The sequence below is a fragment of the Pseudophryne corroboree genome, chromosome 2, assembly GCF_028390025.1.
Source record: "Pseudophryne corroboree isolate aPseCor3 chromosome 2, aPseCor3.hap2, whole genome shotgun sequence".
NCBI classification, from domain to species: domain Eukaryota; kingdom Metazoa; phylum Chordata; class Amphibia; order Anura; family Myobatrachidae; genus Pseudophryne; species Pseudophryne corroboree.
The window spans coordinates 394,083,997-394,108,275 of record NC_086445.1 but is presented as its reverse complement, the minus strand read 5'-3'; the positions used below and the strand labels follow the sequence as shown (position 1 = coordinate 394,108,275).

Sequence of the window (24,279 nt, the reverse complement as noted above, 5' to 3'; positions counted from 1 at the left end):
CTTAAATTGGGTTCCATTAAGGTACAGATCTCGGCTCTGTCGATTTTCTTTAAAAAAGAACTAGCTTCAGTACCTGAAGTTCAGACATTTATAAAAGGAGTGCTGCAGAGTCAGCCCCCGTTTGTGCCTCCTGTGGCACCTTGGGATCTCAACGTGGTGTTGAGTTTCTTAAAATCACATTGGTTTGAACCACTAAAAACCGTGGATCTGAAATATCTCACGTGGAAGGTGGTTATGTTATTGGCCTTGGCTTCTGCCCGGCGAGTATCAAAGTTGGCGGCTTTGTCTTGTAAAAGCCCTTATTTGATTTTCCATATGGATAGGGCAGAATTGAGGACTCGTCCCCAGTTTCTCCCAAAGGTGGTGTCAGCGTTTCACCTGAACCAGCCTATTGTGGTGCCTAGGCTACTAGGGACTTGGAGGACTCCAAGTTGCTAGACGTTGTCAGGGCACTGAAAATATATGTTTCCAGAACGGCTAGAGTCAGAAAATCTGACTCGCTGTTTATCCTATATGCACCTAACAAGCTGGGTGCTCCTGCTTCTAAGCAGACTATTGCTCGTTGGATTTGTAGTACAATTCAGCTTGCACATACTGTGGCAGGCCTGCCACAGCCAAAATCTGTCAATGCCCATTCCACAAGGAAGGTGGGCTCATCTTGGGCGGCTGCCCGAGAGGTCTCGGCTTTACAACTGTGCCGAGCAGCTACTTGGTCAGGGGCAAACACGTTTGCAAAATTCTACAAATTTGATACCCTGGCTGAGGAGGACCTGGAGTTCTCTCATTCAGTGCTGCAGAGTCATTCGCACTCTCCCGCCCGTTTGGGAGCTTTGGTATAATCCCCATGGTCCTTACGGAGTTCCCAGCATCCACTAGGACGTTAGAGAAAATAACAATTTACTCACCGGTAATTCTATTTCTCGTAGTCCGTAGTGGATGCTGGGCGCCCATCCCAAGTGCGGTTTATCTGCAATACTTGTACATAGTTATTGTTAACTAAATCGGGTTATTGTTGAGCCATCTGTTGAGAGGCTCAGTTGTTTCATACTGTTAACTGGGTTTCATATCACGAGTTGTACGGTGTGATTGGTGTGGCTGGTATGAGTCTTACCCGGGATTCAAAATCCTTCCTTGTGTACGCTCGTCCGGGCACAGTATCCTAACTGAGGCTTGGAGGAGGGTCATAGTGGGAGGAGCCAGTGCACACCAGGTAGTCTGAAATCTTTCTAGAGTGCCCAGCCTCCTTCGGAGCCCGCTATTCCCCATGGTCCTTACGGAGTCCCCAGCATCCACTACGGACTACGAGAAATAGAATTACCGGTGAGTAAATTCTTATTTTTTCTTTTTCTGCTTTTTCTTTTATACGTTCTATCAGTGTTCTAGCCGATACATCCATTTGACTTTGGCTGAATTCTTGGCCCTGTTTGTAGATTTCTCTAATTCTGAAATCGACGACGCAGATGACTATCTGGATGCTTTTTTAGAGCTAGTACAGAAGAATTGCTCCTTCACCAATACAGGGGCCATACCGAAGAAACCACCAAGTCTAATGTAGAATCAGGAAAAGAAAAAAAGAAGAAGAAAAGGAAGCGCAACCAGCGAGGAACACGAGGAGGCACAAAAATTAAATCAAAAAAAGAAAAGGAAAGGAGGAAGGAAATAATACCACTAGGAATATACAATCTTAGTCAACACAAATTGACGGATGCAGAAACAAAAATCCTCACAAAAGGCCTAAAATTTGCACCAACCAATGACATAAAAGAATTTGAGACATTCATTGATCTGGAAAAATTCATGAGAAAACTAACTATAAAAAAATTCTTCCATAGGGAAGGAGAGGTCTGAGATAGATACACCTCAAAAGATCTTGGAAGAAGATACCTTTAAACACACAAATTTAAAGGAAAAATCTACCTTCTACCCTCAACATTTAAAAGGTTCCCAATTGGTGACATTTCAAAAATTAGTCGAAAGAGACCTGAAAAAGATGAAAGAAACAAAGGTTTGCACACATAGAAGACATAAGGACGTGAAGAATAACCTAACTGCTGAAGAGAAGAAGGCCCTAAACACACTAACAAAAAATAAAGAAATTGTCATAAAACAAGCCGATAAAGGCGGTGGAATATGCATCATGGATAAGGACAAATACATTGCCGAAGGCAAGAAATTACTGAGCGACCCACTAACATACAAAATATTAAAAAAAGACCCTACCAACCAGTACAAGTTGGATTTAATTGAACTTCTGAAAACCGGTCAGGAGAAAAAAAGATCTTGACGGATAGTGAATATGAATATCTATATCCAAAATATCCAAAGATTCCGGTATTTTACCACCTTCCGAAGCTACACAAGAACCACCGGGAAGACCGATAGTATCTGGGATTGGATCCTTGACAGCTAAATTATCAGGATACATAGACCAGCTATTACAACCAATTGTAGTACAACAACGTGGTCACCTCAAGGACACCACACAGGTACTAAATATACTTCAGAAACTAGAGTGGAAAAACACTTACTGTATGGCAACATGTGACATAAAATCTCTCTATACATGCATCGAGCACCAACAAGGATGCGATAATATCAAAAAAATCCTGGAAGAAGATTCTACAATACACCATGAACAAATAGAGTTTATAGTGAACGGAATAAGATTCATCTTGAAACACAACTATTTCTGGTTTGAAGATAATTACTACAGCCAAGAGAGGGGAACCGCGATGGGTACGAAATTCGCTCCGGCGTATGCAAATTTGTTCCTGTCACAATGGGAGAAAGAACGGATATGGAAAAATAACAACTATAAGAAAAATCTAATATTGTGGGCCAGATATATAGATGACGTGTTGATTATCTGGGACGGCGAAGTAGAAAATTTAGAAGAATTTATCAACACCATAAACATCAATAGCGAGAACCTGGAATTTACCAGTGAAATCAGTAGAAGCACTATAAACTTCCTAGATCTCACTATCTATATAGAAGAAGGAAAAATAGAAACTAAAAATTACACCAAACCAGTAGATTGCAACAACTATCTGGACGCAAGGAGTAACCATCATCCCAACTGGTTGTCAAATATCCCCAGAGGCCAACTACGCAGAGTAAAGAGGAACTGCTCCAAGAAAACCGAATACGAGAAACAATCCAACATTTTAATAAAATTTTTTGAAGAAAAACATTGATAAAGAGAAAATCAAGAAGGATAAGGATTACATAGACACTTTAAAAAGAAACCAACTTCTAAAATACAACACTAACAAGAAAGAAGAAACAGAAAAACAAAAACAGAACATAAATTTCATAAAGAATATTCTAGACGGAGCAAATCTTTAGAAACCATCTTGAAAAAGCATTGGCACATTCTCCAAACCGATGAAGATTTAAAGGACATAATACCCAAAAAACCAAGGATTATCTATAGAAGACCCCCAACAATAAAAACAAATCTGGTAAGAAGCCACATTACGAATTCAAATAAGGAAAGGAATCCAGGGACATGGCTGAATGACAACGCAAGAGGCTTCTACCATTGCAGAACATGTGCAGCATGCAAAAAAGTAGGCACCAAATCCAACAAAGCAATAACAATTACGGCCTATTCAAACAAAAAGGTTTACAAGATCAGAGAGAAAATGACATGCCATACAAAAGGGGTAATCTATTTACTATTCTGCCCATGTGGACTCCAATATATAGGGAAAACCTCAAGAAAATTAACCACAAGAATAAACGAACATCTATGCAACATTAAAAACAAAAAAGAAGACCATAGCGTCCTGGAGCACTTTTCAAAATACCATGGAGGAGACCCTACACAAATACAATGTGTAGGATTGAAACAGGTCAAACGACCATGGAGAGGAGGAAGTGTAGAAGATCTGCTGTTAAAAGAAGAAACCAAACTCATTTATGAACTGGGCACCTTAAGCCCAAATGGACTCAACTTAGATTTTGAACTGAAACCTTTTCTCAAAGACTGAGACAATCCCCTAAAGATATAAACGTCACTTAATAATAAGCAAAAACAAGAATAAATCATAACCATCACCAACATATTAATCATTCTTTCTTACATATATATATATTTATCACTTTTATATATGAATTTCTCACTTATTAAAAATTTTAAATAATTTTTAATAATTTTTAATAAAAATTTTTATTCATAGTTTACTCATAAAAAATATTTCTATTATACTGTATTTATTTATATAATTTTTTGTGGTAACAACAAATAATTATACAACGCACAGGTCACTTCATTATACTTTTAAAACATATATCAATTAATAACGAACAAGATCTGGGTCGGTGGTATATTTATGTTATATGTAAGTCTAAGTGTTGTCATGTCTTTGTTAAAATAATTCCATTGTGGTAACTGTACTAGTGGATTATTATCACAATTGATTGAATCATTCATATTAAATTGATATAATTTGAACTAATTAACTATTCCTGAAATACTTTGCTGAACTGCTAAACATCAAAGGCAATGATGAGACTAAGCAGGAGACGTATCCCACTAAGGAATAAATTAACCAATGGATAACAAACGCACACTGAGGAAATGAATCAATTATCTAAGACGGCAATGTCAATTAAGGACGGACCGCATCAGAGATAAAAAGCAGCCCGCAATGCAATCGACCATCTCGACTATCCTGACGAAGCCTGGACAGGCGAAACGCGTAGATTGTAGAGAGCACGGACCATTGCTGAGCCCGCAAGTCCTCACCGGACGCCGGACACCGTAAACGGGGAGCCCAGGACCAAGGAGGAGGACAACGCGGTAAGCGAACGTCTAAGTCTGCCGGCAGACTATAACCAATTGCATTTGCGGAGCAGCAATTAAAACTTTGAACTGATACCTGATTAATGCGGGACACATCCCCTGAACTTGCATATCAATAGACTGTGAAGTAGGAAACGGACATCAAATCAAACCAACAAAAAGTGACATTTGAAAGTAGGAAACATTCCATAACACAGGGGAGTAGAGTAAACCGCTACAAAGTGTGTCAACTCCCTCTGATTTAGAAACAGTTACCACAAATAGATATATGTGTCTAAATGTATTTATGTGTATTGTCCATGTGGGTTAAAATTTGCACTAAGCATTCTTATAAATAAATGCTTTCTTGTGATCACAAGTAAAAATTTTTATAATACTATTTTTTATCTGTCAAAGTGTTTATAATTTGTGACAACAATAAAAAGAATATATTCATAAAATTTGTCTATAACAAAAGTTTTATTGGGTTTATACAAAGTGAAGCGCTGGAAATTTTTCTCTTTTCGTAGGAGACTGAAGACTGTATACTAGCAGCAAGCGCAGCGCGTCCCCTCGCGGACTTGCTGCGCTCGCCACATATTCCACACCGTTATATTCCACACCACCACTGGAGTGGGTATTTCATCGGGTGTCGGGATTCCGGCATCTGTATCCTGACAGCTGGGATACCGTCAGCCGGCAAATTGACTGCCTCCCTATGTGTGTGTGTGTGTGTATGTATGTATGTATGTATGTAAAATATAATGTGTCTATCCTTCTATGAGACTTGCACGTTTAGATTTCATTTTATGTAAGTTCTTTTTTTAATATGCAAAAACAGCATTTCCTGTATTGGTAATACAGTGGGATATAGAAATACTTTACTCATGTTTGGAAATTGCTCTTTTTCTTATTTGTTTAAACAATGGTTTTTCAGCAATGTAATTGTTCAAAATCGCCTAGTTTTGAGCAACATTAAAATTATTGGACTTCCTCATTTACTATTTGACTGTGTAAACAAGACTAATAATTTAGCCCTTACAGATCAACACTGTTTTTTAGCATTGTGTTTTTTTGGGGGCTGCTCAGTTCCTCTTGCAGCTGTGGATGGAACCCAGATAACTTAGGTGCATGAGCATGTAGATCTGTCAAAGCAACGATCAAAAGGCTCTTCTTTCCTGTCTACATTTAACCGTAGTAAACTAAAATGATTTAAGATATGTCTGAACCCAACCCTCCCACCTCTACTCTCCGCTCCAAGTGGAGCTGGAGTTTTGATCTATTTAAGCTCTAAGTTACATTGAGGAAGAAATTGAATATTGATTGTATGCATGCTGCTTGTAACCAAACATTTGTTCTGTTGGGGTGAAAAGTTCTAACAGATGTTCTGTTTTTTTTTTTCTTTCTCCACAGCATTCATTCAGTCTGACAATATCATTGAAGTGCTTCGTTTTGATGAGGGCGGCATTTTAGAGGTAATTTTTAATTGAGATAAAAATTAATTGCTGCTAAAAATGCTAATTGCATGTCTCAACAGCCCCCCAACTGAGATAAGTCCTGCAAAATAGGAATAGGTTTAGACCCTTCAACGCATTATGCACTTTAGTCCTAATACTAGTGTCCCTTCTAAGTTCAAATATTCCTGTTCTCTAGAAACATAGGGTCCATTCTAGCTGGATGCTTATTAATGCTGTTTTGAACACTGGAAGAAGCCGGGTGACACCCATGTCAGACCCCTTTTACCCTGCACATCCAACCTGGGTTATTTCTGGGTAGGCTCCATTTTTACATTGAATGTTGGTCAGCCCTGCAAAACTTATGGACAAGACCAAAAAAAACATGGACAAGGACACAAGTTCTAATTGTCTAAATATTTTTTTATTTTTTTACTATTCAAAGAATATATTGATGTTAATGTGTGGTAAACCAACAGTTTCACAACATGTGTTTTTAGATTTATAGGAAAATGCTTACAAATAAAATAAAAGCTTCCTAAAACCATACATATTCCGCTTTACAACAAACATCAAACAATCAAAACATATGATATCTTAGTACACAGTACGTTTGACCTATTAAGAAAAGGCTACATTAAGGTAGATTTCTATACACTGTGTATTCTGTGCTTTGTGGGCTTGCTGGAGATGCATTTTGTAAGGGTTGGGGGGGTTTTGTTTTAAGGGTATGGTGAGGGTTGATTCTATTTCGGAGTGGGAGAAGGGACCTTCTGACGTATCTAGGGGAGGAGACACGTCACCAGGGGGAGGAGCTACGGGCGAACAGGGTACCCAAAAAGTACCCTTGCTGGCTCGCTTCGCTCGCCACGCTTCGGGCTCGGTGGCTCGCTTCGCTCGCCACCTGATTACTGAAGGTAATAGTTAGTGGCGTGGATAGTAGAGGAACTATCCCGCTGGTCTAGCTCCTCCCCCTTGCTTTGTGACTCCTCCCCCAGACGGAAAAGGTCCCTTAGTCCACTTGATTCTAGCATCTACCGTGGACATGATGCCGGTATTGCTGATCAGTGTGTGACAGGTGATTGTCAGCGCTGCGGGCCCCGGGATGGCGGTGTATCACGATGAGGTAGAGATCGAGGACTTCGAGTATGACGAGGACACGGAGACCTATTACTATCCCTTCCCGTGTGGGGACAGGTTCGCCATCACCAAGGTACCAGTGCACGTGACACCGGCACTGCCCGGGCTGATGCACCTGGGTCATGTGCCGCACCTTACATCCGTGTACTGGGGCACGCCCGTCATATCATAGTACTCCTGGAACACCATTGCATTATATGTTCTATGCTCCTCCTAAAGTACGGGAGCAGAGCTGTCACAGCGCTATTACTTGGGAATAGGGGCCGTCTGGCTGGCAGTATTTAGCCTGGGGCGCAAATGCAGTTTAGCGGCCCGGCTTTTCTACCAGCGCCCCTACATATCTCCCTGAGGTAATGGTTGGTTCTAAATCGGAGTGGGAGAAGGGACCTTCTGACGTCACCAGGGGGATGAGCTACGGCTTTCCTTCGCTCGCCACCTGATTACTAAAGGTAATAGTTGGTGGCGTGGATAGTAGAGGAACTATCCCGCTGGCCTAGCTCCTCCCCCTTGTGTCGTAACTCCTCCCCCTTACGGAACAGGTCCCTTAGCCCACTTGATTCTAGCATCTACCGTATGGTGAGACCTGTTGGGGTGGTGGTTCAGCAGGCGGTCGGGTGCGAGGTCAGCCCGACAGTATCCCAGAAGAGGCAAGGGTGGGGAGGGCCCCTGTGGGAAGCTTTCAGTGTCAGTGGAGGACTCAGAAGCCAGTGCAAATGCAGGGTTCCCAGTATGGAGAGCGGTTGCCTGTTTACATCTGTGCAAGGTGCAGCTTCCGGGGTCCGTAGATTAAATGGGTGTGACCAGCTTAATTCACCTGGCCAATCGTGCCAGGCTCGATCAGGGCTGTGGCGATGGTGACTGCTGATGCTGCTGCTTGGAGCTGTCTCTCGGACCATGTCAGTGAGAGCGTGTCCTGTGGTACCTGCTCATTTTTGAAAATTGGGCTCTTCATTGCCTGTAGCGCTTAAAATACGCTATAGCACATTTTGCTATGATGCACACCAATGGGTGAACTTTTTTTTTGTTCCCTGAATATTTTTAATTGGAATATTGGAAAATGTTGGCTTAGCTCTCTGTACACTGGGTCATTTCACACCCTATTACCACTCCTTTTTCTATCCCAACCCGCCCCCCCCCCAGCTGGGATTGGGCCGAAAAACATCTTTTCTTTTTCATCCACTAGGGGTCACTGGAGTACTCTTGGGATATGGACGGTTCCACAGGAACTAGGCACTGAATAATTAAAATTTGAGACTACTCCTCCCCTTCATATCCCAGAGTACCTCAGTGTTTTTTCGGTGCTCACCGAGCAACTAGGCTTGTGGAAGTTGGTCCACAATTATTGATTTTTTTTTTTTGAAAGCCACATCCCTTCCCCCCCTTCCAGAAAGGCGAGGGTCCGGGATAGTGGAAGCTGCTGAAGCAGCGGTGGGTGTCGGACCTCTCTGAAAGAGCTCCCTCACTACCACGTGCAGGACGCCTGCAGAAAAAGGCTGACAGTGCTTACAGAGAAGCCCCGTCATAGCCCTCACCACAGGGTCCAGGTATGTTGATCGGGGCGGTCAGCTCATGCTGCCGCCCCGCTGTGTGGGATTACTGTGTGTGTGTGTGCCGCACGCCGCCGCTGCTTCCAGCGCCGCTGTGTATGTGCCTCTCCCGCCGCTCTGAGCCACGCCGGCCAATTGATTTTACATAGGCCGCTCCACGGCTCTATGCGGCACGCTCCCCTGCGCTTCCGGTTAGGCGCAGTGTCATAGCCCGGTCTCCGTGTACAGGGAGCGGTACACGGAGCACGGGGGAGGGGGGGAGACACACTTAATATCGATACAGTAGTGTGTATGTTATCAGCCTAGCACAAGGCCAGCAGCGCTGCATAAATAGGCTTTTAAGCCTTTGTTAAACAGGATATATGTGCAGGGTTAATGCATATAAAAGGATTATAAATCTGCTACATAAGTTATAAGTCTGCAATTTTGTGATATACTGTGAGCATGGGGACATATTAACTACGCTTCCTGTTTTTCCTGTTTTTCCCCCCCAGAATTTCCTGTATTACATCTCTCCACCATTGAAGGCGCAGGGGGGTTAGGGGGAATTTGGGATCAGGCATATTGCTGGCATGCAATACACTTGGCCAGAGATATATTTATAGAGACACCTTAGTGCTATTTACTGAGTCGCGCAAGTTGTCTGTCTTTGTATTTTGTATTGTCTGTTTGCATAATGAGTAAAACACTAGCAAAGTCCAAAAAGCAGTTTTACTGCAATGTCTGTAGGGGTGTATTACCAGATGGATTTACCACATGTAAAGTATGTTTTGTAAATTCAGAAACAAATACAATTTCTGCTCCGGTTTCAAATCCAATTTCAACCCCGGACCCGCCATGGGCTATATTAGCAGATGTCTTAGCTGGATTGCAATCAGAGTTGGCCGCCTCTCGGCAAGAGCGAGAGGCGGCAAGATCTGAATCTAGGGTGAGACCGCTAGAACTACCGGAGGGGTCTCAGCCTTACCAAAAGTCCAAATCCTCTTTGGCTAAGGGGGATAAGTTTCATTTCTCTTATAAATTACCGGTTTCTGCTATGTTACTGTCTGACGATTCTACGCCAGACCTCACTGTACAAGATGAGGTTGAGGAGGGCGAAGTAGATCAGCAGTCAGGGTGACGAGTTTGACAGCCCGGGCATTGATAATCTCATCAGAGTGGTGCGTCAGTCTCTGAATTTTACAGAAACTGAGGAGCCTCTGACAAATAATGAGGTCGTTTTTACTAAACGACCGAGAACTCCAATGTGTTTCCCTGTTTCAGAATCTCTTAATAAAATGTTACTAGAAACAAGGAAGAATCCGGATAAACTGTTTTCTGTACCTCACAGATTTAGGTCTAGTTATCCGTTTTCAGAGTCTGTGACAGCTACATGGGAGAATCTGCCGTTGGTGGATTCTTCTGTGTCTAAACTTACAAAGAAATTAACCATACCAGTACCAGCTGCAACTACACTCAAGGACCCTTCGGACCGTAAAATAGAAGCTATGCTAAAGTCCATGTATACAGCAGCAGGAGTGCTGCTTAGACCTGGGTTGAGTGGCATTTGGGTAACTAAGGCGCTAATGGTATGGATAACAGAACTTAAGTCTGCCTTAACTGATGATCATCTTATACTTCTCGCTGATCAAATCTGGGAAGCTGCTGACTATCTATGTACAGCTTCTACTGACGTCTGTCAGCTCACTTCTCGCCTTTCATCATCGCTAGTTACAGCATGATGAGCGCTCTGACTACGTTCTTGGCGAGCGGAGACAGAGGTCAAAAGAGGAATAGAAGCGTTACCTTACGAGGGCGAGAAGTTATTTGGTCCTGAATTGGACAAATGGATTTCTGAGGCCACGGGAGGAAAGTCCGTTTTCTTACCATTTCCTCCAACAGTACCTAGAAAGAGGTATTCTGGACCGGCGTTCAAATCCTTTACACCTCAGTCCTTTCGCGGGCGTGGCAGGGGAACGGCAACACCTGGTAGACGAGGTCGGGGACGTAGTTTCCAACGAACCAATACCACTCGCCAAGATACTAAAGTCACCAGCAAACCGGTGGCATGACGGGCTCCCAGCCCATCTCGGATCTCCTATTGTGAGAGCACGCCTTCAGCTATTCCAGTTGGCATGGCTTCAGACGTCCACAGATGGGTGGATCCGCAATTTAGTTTTAACAGGTTACAAAATAGAGTTCGACTGTCTCCCGCCAATGCGGTTTTTCAGGACAGGACTGCCTCGGTCGGACGACAAGAGGGCGATTCTGCAGACTGCCATTCAGTCTTTGCTGGATGCAGCAGTTTTGATTCCGTTCTCCCTGTGCACCAACAGGGTCAGGGTTATTATTCCAGTCTGTTTGTGGTACCGAAGCCGGATGGCTCGGTCAGGCCAATATTGAACTTAAAGGGCCTCAATCAGTACGTCACTTACTACAGATTCAAGATGGAATCTCTACGGTCAGTAATTGCAGGCCTAGAGCCAAAGGAATTTATGATTGCGCTGGATCTTAAGGATGCGTACTTACACATTCCGATTTGGCCTCCTCATCAAAGGTTTTTGCGGTTTGCAATACGACAGAACCATTACCAGTTTCAGGCTTTACCGTTTGGCCTCTCGTCAGCGCCTCGGGTATTCACCAAGGTGATGTCTGTGATGATAGCTCATCTCAGATCCCTAGGAGTGATAATAGTTCTGTACTTGGACGATTTACTCATCAAAGCTTCGTCTCAACAAATCCTCCTTCAACAGGCATTGCTGACATACAATGTACTGGTTCACCACGGTTGGATTGTCAACTTCAAGAAATCACATCTAGTTCCGTCTCAACGACTTCAATTCCTAGGTATGGTTCTCGATACGGTAGATCAAAGAATTTACCTACCCGAACAGAAAGTACAGGTCATTCGTCATCTTGTACAATTAGTGCTCAAGCCACGCATGGTCTCGGTTCATTTGTGCATTCACCTCTTAGGCACAATGGTGGCGGCTTTCAAAGCGCTTCAGTTCGGAAGACTTCACTCACGTCCTTTTCAACTGGATGTGCTCGCACAGTGGTCGGGCTCGCATCTGCAGATTCACCACAGGGTGAGGTTGTCTCCAAGGACCAGAGTGTCTCTACTCTGGTGGCTCAAAGTACAGAATCTAACCGCAGGGAAACGGTTCGGCGCCTGGAATTGGATAATTCTCACGACGACGCAAGTCTCAGAGGTTGGGGAGCTGTGGTTCAAAATTATCAGCTCCATGGTCTCTGGGCGGATCACGAAAAATTGCTGTCTATAAATGTCCTGGAACTCCGGGCAATTTACAATGCGTTGCGACAAGCAGTGCACATGCTGCAGGCTCAGGCTGTTCAGGTGCAGTCAGACAATGCGACGGCGGGCGCATACATCAACAAACAAGGCGGAATGAGAAGCCGCATGGTAATGCGGGAAGTAGCTCGAATCCTCAATTGGGCCGAATATCACCAGGTGATATTGTCGGCAGTGTTCATTCCGGGAGTGGACAACTGGGAAGCGGATTATCTCAGTCGTCGGGAATTTCATCCAGGAGAATGGGCATTAAATCCAGAAGTGTTTCACATGCTGGTCCAGAGGTGGGGTTACCCGCAGGGGGACCTGATGGCATCTCGCCACAATCATCAAACACCCCAGTATGTGTCCAGAACGAGAGATCCAGAGGCAGTGGCGGTGGATGCTCTCACAGTCAGGTGGCCATACAGTCTAGTGTATCTGTTTCCACCGTTTCCGCTGCTCCCTCTATTGCTAAAACGGATCAAAAGAGAGTCCGTCACAGTCAATACTAGTGGCGCCTCATTGGCCTCGGAGAGCTTGGTTCTCGGATCTCCGCGGGCTACTCGCAGACGATCCTTTGCCGCTCCCACTACGTCCGGACCTATTACAACAGGGTCCGTTCCTTTACCCCGATTTAGCGCGGCTGCGTTTGATGGGGTGGCTGTTGAGACCGCCCTCTTAAGAAGAGAGGGCATTCCAGAATCAGTCATTCCAACCATGTTACGAGCTAGGAAGCCGGTTACGGCAGCTCATTATTACAGAATTTGGCGTGCCTATATAGGTTGGTGTGAAGCTCGGAAGTTTCCGACATCTTTCAAGTTATCCCGTCTTTTGTTATTTCTACAGATGGGGTTAGATGGAGGTCTGCGTTTATCCACACTAAAAGTGCAGATATCTGCGTTGTCAATTTATTTTCAAAGAAGATTGGCTCTATTGCCGTCGGTACACACCTTTATGCAGGGTGTCCTCAGAGTACAGCCTCCATCCACCCCACCTACTGCGCCATGGGACTTGAATCTGGTTTTAGATTTCTTAGTCTTTTCATTTTGAACCCTTACAACAAGTGGATATTAAGTTTCTCACTTGGAAAACAATTTTTCTCCTAGCCTTGGCTTCGGCAAGGCGGGTTTCAGATTTGGGTGCCTTGTCTTGCAAGCCACCGTATTTGGTGTTTCATGATGACAGAGCGGAACTTCGGACGAATCCCGCTTTCTTACCAAAAGTAGTGTCATCTTTTCACATCAACCAACCAATAGCAGTTCCTGTGTTAACAGGACATTCTGAAACTCTGGATGTGGTACGCGTATTACGCGTTTATGTATCCCGAACGTCTACAGTTCGTAAGACGGATACGTTGTTTGTTCTCTATGATGCTGCCAAGAGGGGTTGGCCAGCTTCTAAGCAGACCTTATCCAGATGGATAAAACTGACCATACGTCAGGCTTATCTTCAGGCTAGGTTACAGCCGCCTACATCGATAACAGCTTATTCCACACGTTCGGTAGGAACGTCATGGGCAGCTGGTCATGGAGCTTCTACGACACAGCTTTGCCGTGCGGCTACATGGTCGTCAGTGCACACGTTTGTGCGCTTTTATAAGTTTGATACTGTTGCGGCATCAGCATCTAGCTTTGGCCGTTTAGTGTTACAGGTGCCAAACAGCTCTCCCACCCACGGGGGAAACTTTGGTACGTCCCAAGAGTACTCCAGTGACCCCTAGTGGATGAAAAAGAAAATAGGATTTTGGTACTTACCAGGTAAATCCTTTTCTTTGAATCCATAGGGGGCACTGGACGCCCACCCAGAGCAGTTTTTTACCTGGTTGTGGTAGGTGCAGGGAATATTATGGTAACACACTCTTACCGACTGTTTTCAAATTAGAAATTCTATGGGGTTGGTGTCAACTGTTAGTTGTCAGTTTCGTTTTGTGTCAACTTTATTGTTGTCCATTTTGGTTATATGTATTTCTCCATTGTCAACCTCTATAGCTCCAGTTCGGCTCAGTAAAAAAACACTGAGGTACTCTGGGATATGGAGGGGAGGAGTAGTCTCAAATTTTAATTATTCAGTGCCTAGTTCCTGTGGAACCGTCCATATCCCAAGAGTACTCCAGTGCCCCCTATGGATTCAAAGAAAAGGATTTACCTGGTAAGTACCAAAATCCTATTTTTGCGTCTATATAATTTACAACGATGGGAGGAACAGAGCTGGTATTGTGGCTGCATCCCACTATACTGCTCCTTTACTTAGATACTGTGCAGATAGTGCTGTGTAGCCTAAATAATAAACACTGCATGCTTGGAGGGTAGCTCCAGGGTAAGCTGGTCTCCAGAGAGGGAAACTGCAGCTTTCATTCACAGGGAGCACTGATGTGGGCATTTAAACAAAACCACCAGAGTCTGCAGGTTGTAGTCCTGCTTAGCGTTGTGGAGATCATGAGAGAAGGTACCCAGGCCAAGCTCGCTCAGGGTTATGCAGTGACACGGGCCTCTGGTACTGCTACAGAGCTACATGCCAAAGCTAGGACACGCTGCGTCTTAAGAATGGCTGCAGCTCAGCTAGGACCCTGGATCGGAATGTATAGAGCTCTTCCCTTGCTCCACCAGATTGCCCTTCCTGGGAAGTGACTAATGTGCTCCTTTCATGCAGGACTTCAGTGCAAGAAAGAATTATGTTTGGGTCCCCCTAGCTCATGGGTATGCAACCTGTGGCTCTCCAGCTGCTGTGGAACAACACTTACCAGCATGCCATGCCACAGTTTTGCCTTTAAGGCGTGCTAAAACTGAAGCAGGGCATGCTGGGATGTATAGTTCAACAGCAGCTGCAGGTTGCAGACCCATGCCCTAGCTAAACCACGCCCTTTCTTCTCAGCACTTCATAGCATAGGGCAGGGCAAATGTCTTCTTTCAAACAAATCTGTAGGCCCTGCTAAAACAACCTAGTTGAACACTATAGGAATGGGCAAAAAAAGTCTATATTGTTAGAAGGGAATCTTGACATGTATGTGTTCTGTAGAAAATTGAAAATATATCTTGCACTTTCTAAATTATTCTGTCTTGCAATTCCTAAGTATCAAACACTTTAGATTTCACACTGCAATAATTGGAAAGAGTGAATGCAGATCAATAAGCAGTAGCCAAGACGCTTTGGAAGCAGTTTTCCACTTATGATTAATGTGCATGACTGTTGCACAAAAATCCACCTTAATGCAGTAGTTCTCAAACTTTTTTGAATCACGGTGCCCTAGAGCAGTGGTTCTCAACCTCGGTCCTCAAGTAACCCCAACAGTTCATGTTTTCCAGGTCACCGAGCAGGTGCACAGGTGTATTCATTACTCACTGACACATTTTAAAAGACCCGCAGGTGGAGAAAATTATTTCACTTGCAATCCTGTGAGGAGACCTGGGAAACATGAACTGTTGGGGGTACTTGAGGACCGAGGTTGAGTACCCCTGCCCTAGAGCATCAGAATTTTTTTTCATGGCACCCCTAGGCTAAAAGTTTCTATTTGATAAATTTAGAAAGCAGTATTAAATTAAATTGTGTTATATTTCATACTTGGGTTCAGTTGAGGGACAAGATTTGCATCCATTTGTCCGCATAGTGTATGATTGGAAGCCACCAGTACTGGTTTTGCCTAATAAATTGACCAAAAATAATTTGAATTGGCCATGGACCACCAACACAGGGCACCCCTGCAAGTGCCCTGAGGCACCCCAGGGTGCCACGGCACACAGATTGATAACCACTGCCTTAATAAAAGTAAATGATGTTGCTAAAAGTAGATTGTGAAGTTATGTTAATATGTTCCAAACACAAATGCAGCATTTGTTTTGTGTGTATGATAAATTTTCTAAGGCATTGCAAATTGTTAGCACTGTTTTTACTCTGATAATATTTTGTAAGTGGTACACTGCGAGTATGCTGTTATTCACTCCACTAGCATGTATGAGGTAAATAGGTTGTGACCATAAAATATATAGACATATTGCAAATAAAGGTATAGGGCCTGATTCTGAGGTCTGAGGTGGGAGTAAAGCCAATATAGCAAGTAACTGTGTACCAGGACAAACGGAATTCGGTAAAAATCCCGCCAATTGGAAGACAAGACAGCAGGTCTCGACGGTCAGAATCCCGACACATCCCAGAGCTAACTGCTAGGGTTAGGCTGAGGAGGTGGGGGATGGTTAGGGTTATGCTGCGGGGGACAGACTGCTAGGGTAAGGCTGCGGGAGGGATTGTTTAGGGTGAAACTATTATTTGGGATGTGTCGGGATGCCAGCTGCTGGGATTTCATACCTAACCCCTGGCAAACCATGCACTCATTCAAGGGGTGCAAATACATTTATTTACTTACTTTTGCATGCAGGGTATGTACTGCTTTCCTTTGCATGCAGCCAACAAATACTGAACAGCTTTATTTCTCTTACGTCCTAGAGGATGCTGGGGACTCCAAAAGGACCATGGGGTATAGACGGGATCCGCAGGAGCTTGGGCACACTGAAAAGACTTTGACTGGGTGTGAACTGGCTTCTCCCTCTATGCCCCTCCTCCAGACCTCAGTTAGACTTTGTGCCCAGGAGTGACTGGACACACAGTAGGGGAGCTCTACTGAGTTTCTCTAGAAAAGACTGTTAGGTTTTTTTATTTTCAGGGAGACCTGCTGGCTACAGGCTCCCTGCAGCGTGGGAGTGAGGGGAGAGAAGCAGACCTACTTCTACTTGGTTAAGGGCTCTGCTTCTTAGGCTACCCGACACCATTAGCTCCAGAGGGTTCGATCACTTGGTTCGCCTAGCTTGCTTGATCCCGGAGCCGCGCCGTCACTCCCCTCACAGAAACCAGAAGAAAGAAGCCGGGTGAGTATGTGAAGATCCGAAGACATCAGACGGCAGAAGACTTCAGTAACGAGGTAGCAGCGCAGCGGTATCGCTGCGCTCCATGCTCCCACACACTTCACCAACGGCACTTGGAGGGCGCTGGGGGGGGGGGGGGGAGCGCCGTGGGCAGCATGTTACTGGGTCTTTTGAGGGCTGGCAGAAGGCATTTTCGGTGCCCGGGCACCGTTTTCCGTAACCCCGCCAGCATTGCAAGTTTGAATTTTAGCAGGTCTGAAGCGCGCTGGGAAGGGGTGGGGCTTAGCCGCACAGCTCACCAGTACCATTTTCTCTCATCCACAGCCGCTGCATGAGACGCTGGCCCGGGACCTCCAAGCTCCATTCAAGTGAAGGGGAGCAAATCGGGGGGGGGGGGGCACACAGATATTTGGTGCATGTACATGTATTTAATAGCAGCGCTTTTCAACATATATAGTTTGGTGGGATATATGAGTGCTGGGGTGTGAGCTGGCATACTCCCTCTGTGTTTTCTCTATCCGGGCTTCCTTGTGGGTCTGTCCCCTAGCTGAGACTGTGTGTGTGTGTGTTGGTACTCCGTGTCGGCATGTCTGAAGCTGAGTGTTACTCCCCGGAGGAGGTGGCTGGGTGCGCAGATACGGGTCTGGAGATGGCTCTGTCGGCGATTTGCTTACGATGTTAAGTGCACTTAATACAAATGTGGCCTCATTATCTAAGAGATTGGATAAATCGGAATCTCAGACACAAGTGTGGAGAAAATCCATGGAGGATGCTTTGTCTCAGGTGCAGGCCCCGTCAGGGTCGCATAAGCGGTCGTTTACCCAGATGGTAGATACGGATACCGACACGGATTCTGATTCCGATGTCTACTTCACTGAGGCTACCTTACACCCAAGGCTGGTGAAGAGTATTCAGTACATGATTGTGGCTATTAAAGATGTTTTACGTATCTCTGAGGAACCTGCGGTGCAGTAAACAAGGATTTGTTTATTTAAAGGGAAAAAACCTGAGGTGAAGTTTCCCCTCTCTCATGAAATGAATACTCTTTGTGAAAAGGCTTGGGAGTCGCTGGACAAGAGGTGGCAGATTCCCAAGAGAATTTTCATGGCGTATCCTTTCCCCTCCGATGACGGGGACAAATGGGAGTCGTCTCTGAATGTCGACAATGCTCTTTCCCGGTTATCTAAAAAGGTGGCGCTTCCGTCTCCTGACACGGCAGCTCTAAAGGATCCGGCGGATCGCAAGCTGGAGACGTTCATGAAGTCCATTTTCACTAATACGGGTGCATTGCTCAGACCTGCTGTGGCGTCGGTATGGGTGAGTAGTGCTATTGCTAAATGGGCTGAGAATTTAGCTTCTGATATGGATACCCTTGATAAAGATAATGTTCTTTTTGACTCTTGGTTAGATCAAGGACGCTGCAGATGACCTGAAGGATGCGGCGAGGGATGTTGGTCTCTTGGGATCGAGAGGCAATGCCATGGCGATCTCGGCCAGGAGGGCGCTGTGGATCCATCAATGGAATGCTGATGCAGACTCCAAGAAAGCTATGGAAGCTCTCCCTTTCAAAGGTAGTGTCTTGTTTGGTAACTGCTTGGCTGACTTGGTGTCTAACGCGACTGCGGGTAAGTCATCTTTTCATCCTTATGTTCCTACACAGCAGAAAAAGGCACCCCATCAACAAATGCAGTCCTTTCGTCCAAATAAATACAAGCGGGGTAAAGGCTCGTCCTTCCTCGCTTCAAAGGGTAGAGGACGGGGAAGAAAGTCGCCTGCAGTATCAGGCGCACAGGACCAAAAGTCCTCCCCCGCCTCTACCAAGTCCACCGCATGACGCTGGGGCTCCCCTGGGGGAGTCCGGAGCGGTGGGGGGCCGTCTGCAACTCTTCAGTCAGGTCTGGGTTCAATCAGGCCTGGATCCTTGGGTTCTAGAAATAGTGTCTCAAGGAGCTGTAGTTTCAGGAGATGCCCCCTCACCGCTTTTTCATTTCGGCCTTGCCAATGTCCCTTCCGGACATGGCGGTCGTGAAGGCAGCAATACAAAAGTTGTGTCAACAGAGGGTCATTGTTCCCGTTCCCCCGTCCCAACGGGGAGAGGGGTTCTACTCGAGCCTCTTTGTGGTTCCGAAGCCGGACGGTTCGGTCAGACCTATTCTGAACCTAAAATCCCTCAAAACTGGCAAATAAATGGGCATAAGAAGCTGAGGCACAGTCCTACCCCCGTCAGTATAAAAAATTACCTCATAAATGCTGAGGAGAAACGCGACATTACGGGGGCGGGCTTCCTCCTCAGTCAGCCAGCACACTGCTCAGCGCTATTTTCTCTCCTTCCAGGCTGCAGAGAAGAATGCTGGTCCTCCTCCACTGCTGAACCAAGTAACGGGGTGCAAAACAGGGGGGGGCACAGTGAAATTTGGTGCTATATATTGTGTGATTACTATTATAAAAGCGCTGCATGTCAGTGGGCATTTTGTGTTTTACAGACAATTTATTACTGGCGCTGGGTTGTGAACTGGCAAATCCTATCTGTGTCCTTCTGACAGATTTTACTATGGGTCTGTCCCCTATAAGTCCCTGTGTGTCTGTGGTGTGGTTGTGCATGTGTGTGACATGTCTGAGGCAGGGGGCTCTTCCTCCTGAGGGAGCCATTTTAGGGACACAGAGTTGTAATATGGTGGCGCTGCCGGCACACCACAAGCCTGAATGGGTGAAAGAATTACGTGATAGTGTGAATCATATCAGTAAGAGATTAGGTAAGTCTGAGTCTCATGCAGAGAGCTGGAGAAAATCAGTGGAAGATGTGATTTTTCATAGTTCTGCCTTTTCATCCGCAGGCGGCCGCTCTGGGTCACATAAGACCATTTGCACAAATAGTACATACTGATACTGACAAGTACTCTGATTACTGTGTTGACGATAGTGATTCCAGGGGGATAGAATCCTAAATTGGCAAAAAGCATTCAATACATGATTGTTGCTATAAAGGAAGTTTTGGATGTTACGGAAGCCCCTCCCTCTTATTTTTCATAAAGAAAGGAAAATTAATGTAACTTTCCCTCCCTCTCATGAGCTAAATACTCTATTTGAGGGAGTTTGGGTAAACCCTGAAAAGAAATTTCAGATTCCCAAAAGGATTCAGGTTGCTTATCCTTTCCCGGCAGAGGACAGGAAATGATGGAAGTCACCCCATATTAGACAGTGCCCTGTCAAGGCTAACTAAAAAGGTGATTCTTCCTACACCTGGGACGGCTTCACTGAAAGAGCCGGCAGACCGCAAGTTGGAGACTACGTTAAAATCTATTTATGTGGCCAATGGTACATTGCTCAGGCCCACCATTGCTTGTGTGTGGGTGAGTAGGGCTATTGAAAAATGGTCAGATAACTTGTCATCGAAAAGTGACCTGATAGATATAGACGAGATACTCCTAACTTTAGGTCATATCAAAGACGCTGTGGCATACATGCTAGAAGACATGAAACATATTGAACTCTTGGGTTCAAAAGCCGCTACCATGGCAGTATCCGCTCGGAGGGCGTTGTGGATTCGCCAGTGGAATGCTGATTCCAAAAGAAATATGAAGGCTCTCCCTTATAAAGGTGAGGCCTTGTTTGGAGATTGGCTGGATGCGTTAGTCTCTGCGGCTACCACAGGTAAGTCGACATTCTTGCCTTATGCTCCTGCACCGGCGAAAAAGACATCACTCTCACATGCAGTCCTTTCGGCCCAACAAATACAAAAAGGCCAAAGGTTCCCCCTTCTTTGCAGGTAGAGGAAGGGGAAAGGGAAAAAAAATCTGCAGCGTCTCCAGTATCGCAGGAGCAGAAATCAACTCCTGCTTCTGCCAAATTTGCAGCATGACGCTGGGGCTCCCTTGCGGGAGTCCGCTTGGGTGGGAGCACGTCTGAAACTCTTCAGTCAGATCTGGCTTCAATCTGGCCTGGACCCATGGGTCTTACAAATAGTGTCCCATGGATACAAACTGGAGTTTCAAGACGTCCCCCCATGCTGATTTTTCAAATGGACCTTGCCAGCTTTTCTTCCAGACAGAGAAGTAGTAACAGATGCAATTCAAAAATTATGTCAGGATCAAGTCATTGTTCTGGTACCCTTGTCACAGCAAGGAGAAGGTTTTTATTCAAGCCTTTTCATAGTTCCGAAGCCGGACGGCTCGGTCAGATAAATTTTAAACCTGAAAAATCTGAATCTCTCTACCTCAAAAGGTTCAAGTTCAAGATGGAATCTCTGAGGGCAGTGATTTCCAGTCTGGAGGAAGGAGACTTCATGGTGTCAGTAGACATAAAAGATGCTTACTTACATGTCCCCATTTATCCTCCTCACCAAGCTTATCTGAGATTCGCAGTACAGGATTGCCATTGCCAGTTCCAGACGTTGCCGTTTGGGCTCTCCACGGCACAAAGAGTATTCACCAAGGTGATGGCAGAGATGATGGTCCTCCTTCGACAACAAGGAGTCAATATAATTCCTTACCTGGACGATCTCCTGATAAAAGCGAGATCCAGGGAAAGGTTGGTGCAGACCTTTGCACTCTCCCAGTCAGTACTCCAACAACACGGTTGGATCATGAATTTTCCGAAGTCACAATTGGAACTGATGACAAGATTGTCCTTTCTAGGGATGATACTGGACACAGAAGTACAGAGAGTATTTCTTCCAGTAGAAAAGGCTCTGGAAATCCAGAGAATAGTCAAACAGATTTTGAAACCAACAAGAGAGTCCATACATCAATGCATTCGGTTGTTGGGGAAAATGGTGGCGGCCTACGAGGCCATACAGTTTGGCCTATTCCATGCCAGAGTATTCCAGTGGGACCTGTTGGACAAGTGGTCCGGATCCCACCTACACATGCACAGGAAGATAATCCTGTTTTCCAAAGCCAGGATTTCACTCCTGTGGTGGCTACACAGTACTCACCTACTAGAGGGATGCAGGTTCGGGATTCAGGACTGGGTCCTAGTAACCACGGATGCAAGTCTCCGAGGTTGGGGAGCAGTCACACAGGGGGAAAGCTTCCAAGGAAAATGGTCAAGTCAGGAAACCTGCCTTCACATAAACGTTCTGGAATTGAGAGCCATTTACAATGGCCTCCTACAAGCGGTACATCTTCTTCAAGATCAGCCCGTGCAGATCCAGTCGGACAATGTAACAGCAGTCGCGTACATAAACCATCAAGGCGGAACGAAAAGCAGAGCGGCGATGGCAGAGGTGACAAAGATCCTCCTCTGGGCAAAAAGGCATGCAAGAGCTCTGTCAGCAATTTTCATTCCGGGAGTGGACAACTGGAAAGCAGACTTCCTCAGCAGACACCATCTCCATCCAGGAGAATGGGGCATCCACCAAGAAGTCTTCACAGAGGTGACAAGTCTTTGGGGAGTTTCTCAAGTAGACATGATGGCATCTCGTCTCAACAAGAAGCTTCAGAGAGAGTGTTCCAGGTCGAGAGACCCTCAAGCAATAGCAGTGGATGCACTGGTGACCCAGGGAGTGTTTCGGTCGGTATATGTCTTCCTTCCACTGATACCAAAAGTTCTCAAAATCGTAAGAAGAACAAGGGTTCGAGCAATCCTCATTGCACCAGACTGGCCAAGGAGGGCTTGGTATCCAGATCTTCAGGAGTTGCTCATAGAAGATCCTCGGCCTCTTCCTCCTCGCGAGGACCTGCTGCAGCAGGGGCCGTGTGTGTATCAAGACTTACCGCGGCTATGTTTGACGGGATGGCTGTTGAGTGCCGGATCCTAGCTCAAAAGGGTATTCCCAAGGAAGTCATCCCCACTCGTATTCATGTCGGGAAAGGAGTAACGTCTAAACATTACCACTGTATTTGGAGAAAATGTGTCTTGGTGTGAATCCAAGAAGGCTCCTACGGAGGAGTTTCAGTTGGGACGTTTTCTCCATTTTCTGCAGGCTGGTGTGGATGCGGGCCTAAGATTGGCTTCAATCAAGGTCCAGATTTCGGCCTTATCAGTTTTTTTCCCCAAAAACAATTGGCCTCCCTTCCAGAAGTTCAGACGTTCGTGAAAGGGGAGCTGCACATCCAGCCTCCATTTGTGCCTCCAGTGGCACCATGGGACCTTAATGTGGTGTTGCAGTTCCTTCAATCGGATTGGTTGGAACCTCTGGAGGAGATAGAATTGAAGTTTCTCACTTGGAAAGTGGTGATGCTTTTGGCCTTGGCATCCGCAAGGCGGTTGTCTGAGTTGGGGGCCTTGTCTCACAAGAGCCCTTACCTGATCTTCCATGAAGATAGGGCAGAGTTGAGAACTCGCCAACATTTTCTTGCAAAGGTGGTTTCTTCTTTCCATATGAACCAACCTATTGTGGTGCCAGTAACTACTGACACTTTCACTGAGTCAAAGTCTCTGGATGTGGTCATAGCTTTGAAAATTTATGTCGCAAGAACAGCTCGGATAAGGAAAACAGAGGCTCTGTTTGTCCTGTATGCTCCCAACAAGATTGGGAGTCCTGCTTCTAAGCAGACAATTGCGTGTTGGATCAGAGGGACTATTCAGCACGCTCATTCCACGGCAGGATTGCCGATTCCGAATTCGGTAAATGCCCATTCTACTAGAAAGGTGGGCTCATCCTGGGCGGCTGCCCGGGTGTTTCTCGGCATTACAACTTTACCGAGCAGCTACTTGGTCAGGGTCAAACACGTTTGCTAAGTTCTACAAGTTTGACACCTTGGCCGATGAGGAACTCAAGTTTGGTCAATCGGTGCTGCAGGGTCATCCGCACTCTCCCGCCTGTACTGGAGCTTTGGTATAACCCCATAGTACTGAAGTGGACCCCAGCATCCTCTAGGACGTATGAGAAAACTGGATTTTAATACCTACCGGTAAATCCTTTTCTCCTAATCCGTAGAGGATGCTGGGGGCCCGACCCAGTGCGTATTTTTTCCTGCAGTTGATTGATTGTAGTTACACAAGTGTTGTGTTACGGTTATTTTCAGCATGTTGCTGCAAATGGTTCATGCCTGTTGGCGTGTGTTATGTTGAATGCCATGTTGTGCGGCATGGTTGAGGTGTGAGCTGGTATGAATCTCACCGTTAAATTAATAGTAAATCCTTTCCTCGAAATGTCCGTCTCCCTCGGCACAGTTCCTATACGGAGGTCTGGAGGAGGGGCATAGAGGGAGGAGCCAGTTCACACCCTTTGAAAAGTCTTAAAGTGCCCATGACTCCTGCGGAACCGTCTATACCCCAT

General features: G+C 45.5%; 1 protein-coding gene across 5 annotated transcripts in view; it reads left to right on the top strand.

Moving 5' to 3' along the window:
- TMEM131 (transmembrane protein 131) overlaps positions 1-24,279 on the top strand; it is a 554,400-nt gene that overhangs the window by 94,212 nt on the left and 435,909 nt on the right. For all 5 annotated transcript variants that reach the window (XM_063953320.1, XM_063953322.1, XM_063953321.1 and 2 more), the window contains exon 2: positions 6,203-6,264. In XM_063953320.1, the coding sequence (XP_063809390.1) occupies positions 6,203-6,264 (62 nt within the window). The remainder of the gene's footprint in view (positions 1-6,202; positions 6,265-24,279) is intronic.